This window comes from Phalacrocorax aristotelis, chromosome 11 (assembly GCF_949628215.1).
Source record: "Phalacrocorax aristotelis chromosome 11, bGulAri2.1, whole genome shotgun sequence".
Lineage (NCBI taxonomy): Eukaryota > Metazoa > Chordata > Aves > Suliformes > Phalacrocoracidae > Phalacrocorax > Phalacrocorax aristotelis.
In genome coordinates, this window is record NC_134286.1 from 2349869 (window position 1) to 2364420 (window position 14552).

The 14552-nt window shown below is 48.2% G+C and overlaps 1 protein-coding gene across 1 annotated transcript; it reads left to right on the forward strand.

Annotated features, from left to right (window-relative positions):
- The first annotated feature begins 835 nt into the window (after nt 1-835).
- Nucleotides 836-10491, forward strand: LOC142063180 (putative P2Y purinoceptor 10). Its single transcript, XM_075106605.1, has 2 exons — nt 836-1785; nt 7387-10491. Exon 2 carries the CDS (start codon nt 7437-7439, stop codon nt 8409-8411), a length of 975 nt encoding a protein of 324 aa, XP_074962706.1. The 5' UTR covers nt 836-1785; nt 7387-7436; the 3' UTR covers nt 8412-10491.
- Nucleotides 10492-14552: the final 4061 nt, after the last annotated feature.

Here is a 14552-nt window from a genome sequence, read left to right on the forward strand (position 1 = left end):
CCTGCCCTAAACCAGGGCTGCCAGAACAATTTACGTGCATGAGTAGAGAGCAGCAACAGTAGTCTTCTGTAAAAGCACACCTGTTCTTAAAGTCTGCAGTGTATTTGCACAAGCACCCTTTTTTATTGTTGCAGTTTACCTTTGTGACTGCAATGTTTCACAGACCGACACGTACAGGTGCAGCCAGGATGAACTTCATCTCTCCTTCCCGCAAAGGCTGTGGCTTTTGCTCAAATCACTCAGGTCTATTAGTGACAATTGAGTGAGGGGTGAGAGCGCTGTAGATGGAAGTTCACGCAGACAAGACAGTATCTGCAGAAGAGTCGATGATATTAGTTTTCCACAAATGGTGGGTCAGTCAGTGAACTGCTTCTGAATTGCTGCTCACAAACGAGGCTCCGCTTAGCTTGTCAGGCTGAAGAGTATTACTGTGCGGTGATTTAATGTTAAATACAACTCTGTGATTGGATAAATTCCAGCAAATACGTTCCCACTGCTGATGAACAACTTAAAAACTCAGCTAAACAGGATGTACTGATAAACACTGCAACATCCGCCAAGAGCTTGCTATGGCTTTTCATGGAGCCCATATAAATAATTTTAAAATAAACATTTGACAATCTCCCAACTTCTACCACCTGCCTTTGACAATTCATGGAAAGAGGCCTGTCTGTAACGCACAGCACTGCTTTGTCGGGGGCATTCACTGGGGGGCATCCTGATCTGAATCACAGCCATTAGCCTGGGGTTTCTGAGCAGTCAGACATCAACACCTGTATCGGCCCCAAGTCAGGTAGTAGCTGCGGTGATGTTCTCCTCCACGCTCTGAGGCCGTGACAGAGCCGAGAGTTCAACCGCTGAGCCACAGGGACAGTCGTGTGCTGCAAGCCAGAGGCCGGTCCTGAAGAGGCAAAGCAGGGTAGATTCCCAGAGGCTTTCTGAAAACCCAAACCATCACATCCTCTACGTGGGTAAAGTCCTAGCCTCCCTAATGCATTTACCCCTGGGACAAGGGTGAGCTAGATTTCGCCCCGTTGCTTGAAACAATTTAAGTGCCACCGTTTGACATTGCTGGTAGTGAATGTAAACTGAGCCGCCTGCTTATTTAGCTCAAGAGAAATGTCAAGCAAGGCTCGCTCGAGCACTATAAAAAGCCATTGGGAAGTTGGACTTCATCAGCAAGAGGATTTAGCACTGGGTGAAACAGAGCAACCACCAGCTGGGACTCACACGCAGCAACGACTGTCTACAGCCCCTCGATGGGGACGCGAGGGCAAAGCTGAACTTCCCAGGGAGGAGCAAGCAGAAACCTTGGGAGTGTTTCCATGGTCAGCTCGGAGCTGTGCTTGGAGAGGAGGAAGAGTGGGAGAGGAGGAAGGGGCGCCCTGCACAGAGCAGCTCCCAGCTCCACTTGAAGCTTGTCCTGCAGCCACCCGAGGGGTGCTGAGCCGTCCCAGCGGAGCAGCGGGAGACGAAACACCGAGGACAAAGGCACGTGAACCCAATTTTGGGGCAAATGAGCATACACCTGGCTGGGACTCGGCTCCGTGGAGCCAGGAGCTGAGCGAGCGAGTCCCACAAAGGCAGGTAGGGGCTGCGAGCCCAGCACCCGCCCCAGCCGCAGCCCCGGCGCTGAGCCACAGGCAAAGCAGCACCTTGGAGGACCGTGTGATGTCATTCAGGTCGCTGTGCACATGTAAACAAGGCTGGTGCAGAGCAGCCTTGAGGACACTCCACTTCCTCCTGACAGCACAGTTGCATGTAGCTGGGTTTCTGCCTGAAAAGGTAAGGCTGCTTTTAAGCTCTCTGTCTTTGTGATCTAGAACCAGCGTTAAGGAGCCTGTGCTGCTTGCTACAAAAACGTTGTGCTCCTCAGGCTTTTTTCTTAGGGGTTGGCTCTTGCCAGGAGGAGATTTGTGGTGCCGCGAGTCTTGAAAAAACAGCAGCCCTCTTTGGGCGCCAATCCTCTGTATGAACACACGGAGGAGTTGAAACAGCGGCTGCATGAAATTGCTGTTGCTAGAGAAAATAAGATGTTACAGCGTGGGCAATCAGCGGTTCTCCAACTGTTCCGCTGTGTCTTTACTCGGCACAATTTCTTTCCTTTTGCCTGATTTCTCAGGGAGTATCTTTTATTTTCAAAATCACACTTGACAGTAAGGGAAACTTGCAAACCTCTTTTTTCTAATGGTGATTTATATTACCTTGAAAAAAATCTACACGCTGCCTGTCTTTGTGCCATCTGATGCTCTTTGGCTGAATTGCAACAGCAGGGAATTAATATTAGTCAGGGGGACACAATATGGCAAAAATAGCAAGATTGCTTGGACTTGGTTTAGTTAATGAGAATCCAGAGGTAGTTTTAATTCATAATTCAGACTGCGTTCACTGGTCTGGATTAAAACTTAACTGACTTCGTGACTGAAGCTTTTAAACTGTACCGTGCAAAAGGTGGTCTGCTGATGGGCTTGCATTCGCCTGCGCCGGAGCTGGGCTCTGAGGGGAATACAGCAATGTAGCACGTACGCACCTTGGCAGTTATAGACAGGATTCATAGTGGGTGGTCCCTGAATCTGGAATTTCTTATCATAGAATTGTAGAATGTCCTGAGCTGGGAGGGACCCGCAAGGACCATCGAGCCCAGCTCCCGTCCCTGCCCAGGACACCCCAAATTCACACCATGTCTCTGAGGGCCTTGTCCAAGTGCTTCTGGAATATCGCCAGGCTGGTGCCGTGATGCCGCCCTGGGGAGCCTGTTCCAGGGGCTCCACCACCCTCGGGGGGAAGAACCTTTTCCTAATATCCAACCTAAATTGGATTCTTAAAGGAAATTTCTTAAAGTAAATTCCTTAAAATTTGTTGAAGTAAACCAAAGAGAACCACACCGAAGGTGAGTCAGTATGTCAGATCTGGCTTGCCACAGATCTGTGTAGGAGAGGACTTCAGCAGCGTGCTGGAGCAGTAGGATGTGTGAAGTAAGAGTGTGATTTTTGTTGAGGGCATGTTTTCTGCTGTCAAGTAAAAGTGCTGGCTCCTTGGCTCCAGTGCAAAGTCCATCCATGGGTCAGCCCTCGCCCAGCCTGGAGCAAACGCTGCCACGAGGCTGCCGGGCTCCTGCCGTGCGTGCATGCCCCGCTTCTTCAGCTGCCGCAGCTGCAGAAGTGAGAATTAGACTAGCGTTGCAAAATGAAACCATCTCATCACAACAGATCAGACGACCCAGATCTGCTCTTTTTTGTGGAAGAAGAAAACCAGAAAAAGTACCCTTAACTGTAGAACTTTCCACTTCTGACTGCGGAGGTTTCGTACCGAAGTACGAGTGCAATAGCGTGAGAGGTTCGTACCACGCAATGAGGGCAGAGGAGAGGCATTTGTGCCTCAACCAAATGAATTAAGCCACCTGCCGATGGGCTTGCCAGAAAGATCCAGGACTCTGGAACGACAATCCTGTGTTTCTCAGTCCTACCAAGATGGATATCTTTTTACTGGAAATGCCACGTTTAGTTTCCAAATGTCCAGCTCTAAGTAATAACGCACGCATTTAATTATGTCCTTATTGCAACAGCCTTAGAAATACAGACTCGATTTAAAATGTAAAAAAAAAGTAGTTAGATATCAATGTATTTATTTACTTTTTTTTTTTAATTTTTGTATTCTGAAAACAATGTTTTAGTAAGAGCTGTCTCCCTCTGATATGTAAATAAGCCTCTATAAAATCTGATGGAGCTTTTCAGCTTTCTACCTTTGCTATACACACATCCTGCAGCAAATGCCTTTGCTTCTTAACAGCTTTGGAGACCTAATTTCAGGCCAACACTCAGAGGCATCTCCATGTGTCTGCTTTTGTGCCCAGGTGGGAAGATAAGGGACAGGGTAGGATTAAGCTTCAATCTGAACAAGAGAGATGGGAGGAAGGGCAGAAATGCAATTGCTTTGTGCGTATGCCTGGGTGCGTTTTGTCTAAAGAGATGGTTAAATCTCATTATATTTTTATGACTTTGTAATGAAGTCATTCATTCTCAGAAAGTGCCCTGTTCTGATGAGCCAGCAGACATCACCCATGTATATATTAACTGTGTTAATGCTATTGCACTGCCAGCCAGGTCACCCTGCTCAGTCCACTTCATCGTAAAGGGCCTGACCCCGAGTTCACTGAATGGAAAGGAGAGGCTTTTCCTGACTCCACAGGCCACACGTCTTCCGTTCATCAATCACGGTGCTACATTTGCTCAGGGTGGGGCAGGAACACGGGACGGGATGTCACCTGCATTTCCACAGGTTGGGTTTTATAACCCCAGGTTCAAAGCAGCTCCTTGTCCTCCGTCAAAGTGCAGCTTTTCAGGACTCTTCTAACTATAAATACCAGCAATATGAGGACTACTTCTGGGGGCATTTTTTTCCCCTAATATCAGTTATTCAGCGACATGAGAGCTTTTCAGTTTGGGATCACCCCAGAAGAGATCAACTCAAAGTCATGAGAACATAGTCACACCACCGCCTCTGCCTCCCGCCACTCAGACAGCCCTAGTCCCTTGGGGGTTAGAAAAATACCTTCAAGAGGAGGGCAAAGAAATGAAATCTTGATTAACTCTGACACCTTGTGGACAATTAGCAGATGAAGCTGAGGACCGATGGGGAACCTCTTCATGCTGTGGCTCCACCACGGCCTCAGGCCTGCTGCAGCCCTTGCAGCCCAGCCCTGTGCTCATCTGCATGACTGAGCAAAGTTTGCTGCAAGCAGAAAGCGAAGGCTGAATTGCGGTATTGAGCGTGTACACTCAGCATCACCCTCGTGTTACAGCAGGTACATCCTGGACACGTCCGTTTACCCTAAATTGCTCCATTCAGAGCCCAGTTTGAGTCAGCAGCCTGAACTTGATTGTTCTGATTGCTGGTATTGCGGTCCTGTCCTTAGCTGTCCCATGAAATGTAAATAAGGCCAACTGTATCTAGGGCCCTCAGTAAGCACACTGACTGCTATGACTCATTTGAACTGAAGAACATGTGTCCACTGGCCAGCATTTAAATATGAGTGTCCTTAAAATAGAGCATTTTGCAAACGTCCCCAGTCCTCCATGGTTTCAATGGCCACCTAGTGCTTGTGTTTTTGGAGGAGCACCAGCCAGTCAGCATAACCTTGGCATCCAAGGGAAACCAGGCAGCTAGTAACTTTGAAAGTGGCTCTTTAATGGCTTCTTGACAAAGCGGGAGGTCACCTGAAGGGACAGATAACCGGGTGTAGCGAGCAGCACTCTTAGCAGAGACAAGGGCAGCAGATGGCACGTCCAGCTAGAGAGCTGCGGGCAGACCAGATGGGAAGGGATCACAAACGTCCCGAGCGCCAGAAATTCACAACACCCTCAGGAAATGGGATGTAACCCAAATTTACTGCTCTGAAAAGCAACGCCCTGAGTGAACGCCCCAGTGCTCAGCTCCATGCCCTGTCCACTCCCTGTCTCAGTGTCTTGAGGGGCAACAGAAAGGAGAGCAGGAGGCCTCCAACGTTGCCTTCAGATGAGTGGAGATAAGGCCATGGGCCAAATGCATCTTTTCCCTTCATTGCCAGCATCTTCTGAGCCCTCTCCCCTCCTCATGGACACGTTCTGGCCTCATGGTAGGAGCAAGGCTGTGGTGTCCTGGGGACGGGGGCAGCTGGGAACGCCCCACCATGGAGCAGAGCATCTTGTCCCAGAGCTGCCTTGGGGTGAGGGTTACTGGGAGCGAACTGCAGACTGGAGGGGTTGCCCCGGAGGGACAAAACCAGCCTGGGAGGTGTGCTCTGAGGCACCCGGCCTCGACGCACTCGTGCCATCTTGGTGAAGGATGGGTTTCTCAACTGCAGCATTTCTTTGAAGTTTGGTGCAACTGAAGGATGTGGCCCGGTTGCGAAAGCTGGGGGTGCTGCAGGAGATAAACATGCAGACCTTGCCTTTTGAAGAGTGTGAGAAAACGAAAGACTAATTTAAAAACAAAAGCAAGAAAGCTGGCAGCAGCATGTGTTCAGGGAGCCCACAGGAGCAGTGGTTAGGTATCCCTGCCTACCGTCAGCATCAGCCAGAGCCGCTGCACCCACGGTGAGGGTGGCCTGTGTCCCATGCTGGGACCTTGCCACCTCTGGGCATTTCTGGGCCCTGAGTTACAACCCTTCCGCAGCAGCCTCGAACAGTATCTGTACGAACTGCCAAGTCCAAGTACCGCAACGATTAACAAGCTGAAAAAACAGCTATTTGTGTTCTCTGCCACTTGAGAGCTTTAAACGCTACTCTTATTTTTTGTAATGTGAAGGAAAAACTCCGTTAGTAACAAGTTACTAATACCTACCTACAGAGACACTTTTTCTGGCAAACGCCCCTTGCCAGTGGTGCAGGACATGAGTCAGAAGGAATGAATCAGTGTCTGCTGTGTCACATGAAATAGGAAGCTGATAGTCAATTTTAATTGCTGTATTAGACACAGGAGGGAATCACTGTAGGGAGAATTATAACCCTATGGGGAAATACCCGATAAAACCAAACTCCTCCTGCCTGTGTTGCCTACTGAAGACAAGTCCCAGTTACAAAAGCTGACAAAAAAAAAAGATGGCCCAGCAGTCCAACATGTGACGTTTTGTCATACCTATTCACCTGAATCAAAGGAGAGGCAGAAATTGGAAGCACCTAAAAATAAAATTATCCAATGGAAAAAAGTGTTAAACTGAGGCTGCTAGGGTGGTGAGAAGTAATCTGATTAAGTTTCTGCTTGTTATTTAGCTTAAATACATGGCAGCAAGCTTCAGGAGCAGTGGCTGCACTTTTACAACAGTCAAACTTCTCAGGCCAGGCACACTCCCTGCTACCCTTTCCTCCTTGGCCTGTCCCCATCACAAAGGTGGGTCCGTGATCCACTGATGGGTTCAGGAGACGTGCCACCTGTCCAATGCCTAAGGTACAACTTAACGGCAGGTATGATTCAGTGGTTGGCACCCACATTTTGATCCCTGAGCCGTGTGGTCTCTCACACACACGAGCTGGGCTGTAGCACAACTTTCTTCCATGTGTTCCTCCCCTGCTACCCAGGGATCAAACCACAGATAACCTTGAGCTGCTGAAAGGACAGGCAGCTTCTCCTACTCCTCTCTCAGCAGTATGGCACAGCTTCGCCCCTGCTCATGGCTCTCAGGCAGACCAGCCAGGGGGCTGATGGGACAGGAATGGTCCCCCCACCTCTGCATAAATAGCGGGAGACCTCAGAAAGGGCAGCTTTCAGGAAGGTAGCAGGACATCTTATACAGAAGAGATTTCCAAACCTCTACTTTGTACTGAATAGGCAAATAGGAAATAGAAACGTGAATATTGACAACTCTTGCAGTGCCTTTACCTTTACAGCCCCTGTTTTTGTTCTCTGCAGGAATAACCCACCCACCCTATACTACAAGAGTCTTTTCCAGCGGCCCAGTCATGACGCAGAGCAACCAGACCTGCTCCAGCCTCAATATAACATTCAAAAACAGCCTGTACGCAGCCACCTACACCATCATATTCATCCCCGGCCTCCTGGCAAACGGTGCTGCCCTGTGGGTCTTGTGCCGCTTCATCAGCAAGAAGAACAAAGCCGTCATTTTCATGATCAACCTGGCCGTGGCCGACCTGGCTCACGTCCTCTCACTGCCACTGAGAATATACTATTATATTAACTCCACGTGGCCTTTTGGGAATTTGCTTTGCTTACTGTGTTTCTACCTAAAGTACCTCAACATGTACGCCAGCATTTTTTTCCTATCCTGCATCAGCATTCAGAGGTATTTCTTCCTGTATCAGCCATTCAAAGCCAAGAACTGGAAGCGGCGGTATGATGTAGCCACCAGTACTGTGGTGTGGCTCGTCGTTGGGGTGTCATGCTTGCCATTCCCCATTATGCGCAGCTACGGCCTAGAAAATAACACATACACCTGCTTTGCAGACCTTAAAGTCCAGCAGATCAAAAGCAAGACGGTCGTCATGCTGATGATTGGCACAGCAGAGCTCTTTGGGTTCATTGGCCCTCTCATCATCATACTATTCTGTACTTGGAAAACAAAAGACTCTCTTCGGGGCTTCCAGATACCGCTGCAAAACAGCAGCGAGAGGCAGAAGGCCTTAAGGATGGTTTCCATGTGCGCCATTGTGTTCTGCGTGTGTTTTGTGCCATACCACATCAACTTCTTTTTCTACATGTTGGTGAAAGAAAACGTCATTACAGACTGCTTCCTGAGTACCATCACACTCTACACCCAACCCTTTTGCTTAAGCCTTGCGAGTCTGGACTGCTGTTTGGATCCAATCATCTATTTCTTTATGACTTCAGAGTTTCAGGACCAGATATCAAGGCACAGCAGCATGGTTATCAGGAGTCGGCTCATGAGCAAAGAGAGCGCCTCATCCTTTAAGGAATGACAAGGAAGCCAGCTTCAAAGAATAAAGATATTCCATATGAAATCTGGGACTGTTCTGTGATACTCGATTACCAACCCCGTTGTGGAAGACCCTGCCAGTTTATTTGGGGAACTTTGTGTCAGTGGAAATCTTTCGATATGTAGAAGCTAAAACTGTTTAAAACTGATGTGTTGGGAGCTGATGAATGACCCAACCGGTGTGACTACACCTACCGCTGTGCCACCCACACCTGACCTAGCTGGACTAGAAAATATACAGGAGGAAGCGACAAAGCTTTTGCTAGGAAACAGTGGAAACATCTCAGGAGCTTTTCTTCTATTTTCCCAACTCCATGGCTCTATGATCAAGCCAAAGACAATCCAACATCCACACACTGACATACACTGAAGCGTCTTCTCTGCTAAAAAACACATGACACATACAAGAATCTGAAAACGGCCAGTAATAATAAACGGCAGTTTTGGTCTCCACGCTCAGGGCTGCAGACGCACGAAGGTTGGCAGCCTGCTTCAGCGCAGCAGCCCCAGGTTTAAGTACACCCCACTGGTCACCACACTTACCTCTGCGTCACCTTTCCCGCACTCCCCGTCCTGCTCTCGAGCCTTATTTCCTCCTCACCCAGCTCCAAGTCTGCTCCATAGTTGCTGATGCATCCCATAACTTGCACCTACAGCTGGTGCAAGACAAATTCTCCCAACAGCCCCTCAAACACTTCAGAAAGTGGGACCTTCCCTTGCCCTGAGCTGCCTCTGAGGGCAAGGGGGGCATCAGCACATGGCCTTCGCCTTTGGGCCCCGAGGGGCAGGATGACGGGCAGGGTGCCGCAGGAGGGGCGCGGCCAGACTCAGCATCGGTGCAGGTGGATTTGATGATGCTGGCGGTACCATGCAGGTCCTCCCTCTCTTCTGTGTGTGGCCTCTTTGCCCCAGCGCTGCCTGCGATAGATCTGTGCTGTGAGATCTCTGCTCAACGGGTTCAATTGGCACAACTTTTTAAAGAGATGTGTCCTTGGCCAGGTGATTTCACTAACCGAGCATAGGCTAATTTCCTGAGTAAATAATTAATTGTGCTTTTTTTCTACCCGTCCTCTCATGATCTTAATGTTTACATTTTTATAACTTCATTGGCTATGAAGATACGAAAAGCAGTGACAAGAAAGCATGCCATTTATCCCTTATTTTAAATGAGTGACAGCTCTTTGGCCAAGCTTGCCCCCTTCATGTAACTTCAGGGGCATCCTTCCTGACACCTGGGGATTGTTTTGGCTGAAGACAGGCACTGATTTATTGCCTTTGAAAAGCTGTGATTTTTCAAAAGGAACAAGTACAACTCTCAGTAAGCATCAGCGCCACGCCTTACATGTTGCTACAAAAATAGAAGACATACCAGAAACGCTTGCTAAGCATATTTTAAATCTAACTTCTCCATTCCACTTAATTGCAGTTTAATTCAGCCAAACATTTTCTGCATATTATGCTTCCCCCACTTGACTGTTGCAGAATAAAATGGGAAAAAGCAAACAGCAGCCAGATTTAAGTAACCATTACACTGGAGTTCCTCTAAAAGGCAGCGAAGGCTTACTGGTTAAATACAATAAGCTCTCCTAGTTCTCATTCCACTTGTGAGAAGATAATTATTAGCTACAGTACGATGAGCCTAATCTTCCATGTAGATAAGTGAAAACACCAAATACACCTATCTGAAGGAAGTAACGTTCACAGAGAGGGGAATTATTGCAGGCTTCTGGCGAGAAAGTTGCCGAGCAGGCAGAGCCCATCTCCCACTGAAGTCCACGCAAGCGTTCTCTCTGATGTAACGGAGGATTTGTTAGGCCTGCGATACACATACATGTTTACACCCTGCAAATGGTCCCTTTAAAACTGTGAGCAGAGGTTGATGCTCAGGTACACAGTTAAGCACGGGTAGTGAAATTTTTGTCGATTTAGTGGTTTTCTCATAAGCTAGACATGGTATGATATCGTCAGTGAAGGAGACTTTGGTTTCAATTGTTGTTTTGAGCTTGTCTTAAATTTTTCTCCCCCCAAAATGTTGCTTAAAAAATAAACATGTTTGTAAATGTAAGCTGAGTGTCACAGTTATCGCTTACACCTAGAAAACTGAACGGGATCAGCTCCGTCTTGAATCGCAGGGTTCAAGTGATGCAGTGCATCAACTTTTATTGTTCTTAAACAGATACTGCTTCCTTGTCTACAGAAGGGTTTTCACCCCACTCCAATATGGCTGGGGGTTTGTTTATCTGTTTATTTTTTAAAACTATAACACTTACATTACATTTAGAGGTACTTTGGGGAGAGAAAAGTCCTCCATGGGAATAGCTGGGCTGCCAGTGGCGCGTGACCAGTGGGGAGGAGTGACTGCTATCACCCTTACATGCAGGCAGGACTGCAGGAAACATCTATCTCATTCAGCAATCGTTTTGCAGATCCAAATCTATACAGCTTAAACAAAATAAAAAAAGCACTCACATAATTTATGACAAGATTGGTACCAAGGCAAAGCAGAAATTGGTATCTATAGTCCCCTCCATACTAACTAACAGGTATAATGTGGACCCAGCAGGGGAATACCTGCTCCATCAGCTGAACATCCAAAGAGTGATGGTGGCCCTCCCATCCTTAATCTTAACAAGGGGTTTGGTGGCTCCGTGAGGGATATCATTCCCCATTACAATGATGGCATCCCCAAGTACCGTGGCTGCTCACTCTCTCCCCATCTTCCTGTCTCACGTGCCCTCTGAACTCCCATAGACCCCCTCCAAAAATGGTCTTATACCTACTGCAGCCCCAGTCTGTGAGGAAAAGCCACACGCTCAACACTTTCAAGTTGAAAGGCTCAAGCCTTTCAAGTGACTCTGATGTGCAGGAGGTAAGACAACTTGGTCTAATGGTCTCTTCTGGTGTGTTTCCCAAAACACGCCAGCATACCGGCTTTGGCTGGGATAGAGTTAGATCAGCTGTGTGGTGCTTAGTTGCTGGATGGGGTTAAGCCACGACAAAGTTAGCCAAGGTGGTCACGATGGTGAGCTAGCCCAGAGAGCAACAGTTCAAAGTAAGAAGAGATCAAGGAAAACTGGTCATTTTCTGTAAGCATGTAGAAAAAAAAAAAAATCAAAGGCTATCACTCTGGCCCTCCACAAACCCACATCTGAAACTCAAAGCCTTTAGTTCAAGTCCTCCAAAATCTCAGCAGGGTGTCTCAAGAAAAGAGCAGACAAATCCAGCGTTACTGCTGAGGAGGACAGTACTTTGGCTGCCTTCATGGCTGGGAGGTGCTGGATCTGCCACAAGACCTGGGGCTGCTGGTGCTGGCTTTGCCTGGCAGCACTCACACCTTCAAAGGCACAACGTGCCTGGCTCTGGTTCCTTAATTCACCCCCTTTCCTGTGACCATAAAACAAGTTTATTATTTTGACAAAAGGAAACAATTTCACAGTGTTGCTCCCAGGTTCTCCTTGGGCTGGTCCCGCTGCCCAGACCCACCAGCTGCAAGAAGACACCTTCATCCCTCTTGGGCAGACATGAAAAATAAGGTCTTTCAACAGCGATGCCACAGAAAGGCAGATGTCATCCAAATCAAGAGGCTGGGCACAGCTACGGGGTTTGTGAAGGATGGGTCTGAAGGGCTCCTCTGGCACCTGGTGCTGGAGGAACCCTGCATCAAGCCTCACGCTGAAGGGAGCTGCTCCAGGCAGAAGCACGGCGAGGTCTCCGAGCCACCGGCACCATGCAGTGCATGGCACGGCCCTGGGCTCGACCACGGCGTGACATACTCTCCTTCTCTAGCACGAGCCATTCACCTGTTTGCAAAGGAAAATGCGTTTCTTTGCAGTGCCAGCAAATGGCCGTCCCATTTTAATTGGTATCAGAGCTCTGGTAACTCCTCTGCTGCTTGAGAAAGGGCCCTCCCATGACTGATGGCAAACGTATTTGGAAAGAAACCCCATGGGATTTAATGCCTTTCTGCAGCCTCAGGTTCTGAGCTGCAGGATCTTGCAAGTACCTCAGCTTCGTTTTCTTTCCTTAAATGAAATTACCAGCTCTCTGCCCGGAGGAAGAAAAAACCAAAATACACTGTAAATGCAGGATAACAGCTCAACAACTAGGAGCCAGCTCAAAAATATGAAAACCCTTCTTGCATTTAACAGATTTCAGGGCTACGACTGGTGCATTTTGACCAAAAATGCTGGGTCTGTGGATTACACAAGGGCTTAGCCTGAAAAGGCAGGGAGCGACCGACCATTATTTGCTGTAACACAAATGAAGGCTTCCTAAAACTACCGCCCCTGCAGAGCCCACTGTGCAGCGGCAAGAGGGACTATGCAGGGTGCCAGGGACTCACCCAGCACCTCGGGCCGTGTGCCGACGGCTCCGCTCCAGCTGTAGCAAAATCTCTGCACAAGGGTGAGTTGCTCTGTGTGAATAAGACCTCCTCTTCCTCAACGTCCTGCTGTTTTTCATACATCCTTCGCGTGCATCCTGTCAGATATTTCTAAGTGCTAAGTGCTTAAAGAGATGCCGATCACACGCATTTGGCCTTCTGCCAACAGGATACCAGGCTAAAGGCAAAGACGACCTTTATCTGGAGGCCTCAGATAAAGTCTCGCAGTTATTTAAAAACACCTTTGCATCATCCGCCTTTGAAAGTATAACATTGCATAGTGTAAAATGCACGTTTAGTATCGGTACCGAGCCAGAAGAGCAGAAACGCTAAACAAAAGCAAGCATGCAGCTGAAAGAAGAATGGAGAGGTTAATTAGTACATGTTGAAGGAAAAGGCTCGAGGCTTGTCAATCCATCGGCCTTTCACGACCAAGAAGGTTGTGGTCTTTTGCAAAAGTACTCCAAAAAGCCGATGAGCAGAGGAAGGACTCGACATGGTTATAAAGCCCCGAGGTGGGAGTCTGACCCGCGCTATGGTCTGACATCCGCTGGCCTCTCCTTCCCCAGCAGCCCTGCTGTAAACACGTTCCTAAAAATAGGGCTCAGAGATGGCTGGATACGGCACTGGATGTGGGCTGTGGACACAGAAGTAGGATGTCCTCGGCAGGATATCCTGATAGAACAGCCACTTCACTGTGGGATAAACCTTTAACCCCTGGAGGGGCAAGGGGCGCAGTGCCAGCCTCCCTCCTGCTAATCGTGAAGGTTTTGCAAATACACGAGCACTGTTCTTCCTTCAAGGATCAGCATCAGGTGCTGAAAAAGAGGCACAAGAAGAAGACCTGGAATGATAAACGGCTCTTGCACCTTCCAAATCACTTTGCTCTCAGCTGAGACGAGAAGCGTGGGACTTCAGATACTCACTTGCTAGCAGGCTATGTTTACATGATGGATAAGCAAGCAGCAGTGAAGCAGCCCACAGATATGTCTGGTGTACAAACTGCATATAAACCGGTCTTGCCTTTGCCTTCATGAGGCTGTTGACCAACAGATTTATGTAACTGCATCTCCAGTGACCGCAGAACACTTCAGCTCAAGGATCCCCTTCTCCGTTCTCTGCGCTACTGTCGTGAAGCGCCACTTCACGGCACGGGAGCGCACTCGGCTCCCCGCGGTCAGCATCGCTGCCGCGCCGAGGAACCCTGGCAGCTGCGCAGCTGGCAGAGCTGGTGGGCTCAGATGCTGTGGGGAAGCATGCACGCTTGATCGCAGCCCGAGCTCGTGACTTATTCTACACTTAAGGGTTAGAATAGCTTCCTCCTTTCATTTCTGTTACACAGTTATGTTTCTGTTAATTTTGCAGAGTTACAGGACCAATTACAGAAAATAGATGCATACAGCAAGAATAGTTCTATTTATGTTACCTACAGTAAGAAAGGGAAAGATGCCAACAGCCACAGTATCTTCGCAAGCCCTGGGCTGTAAGATGTGACACTGGGTATCAAGTAAAACTGTTCAGCTGGAAATGAGCTGAGGCAGCTCGTAGGAAGTTACACTACAATATATGCCTGCCAGTTTTCAGCAATCCAGAAAGACGATGGTCATGCTTAACAGGCAGTAAAAGACCTAAAAATTATATATATGTGCACAGATATAGGTATATGGGAAGATAAATGAGGCAGAAAGGAAAAAAAATTGGGAATGATGCACATCGGTTTTTTTTAAATGATAGTATTTTGGG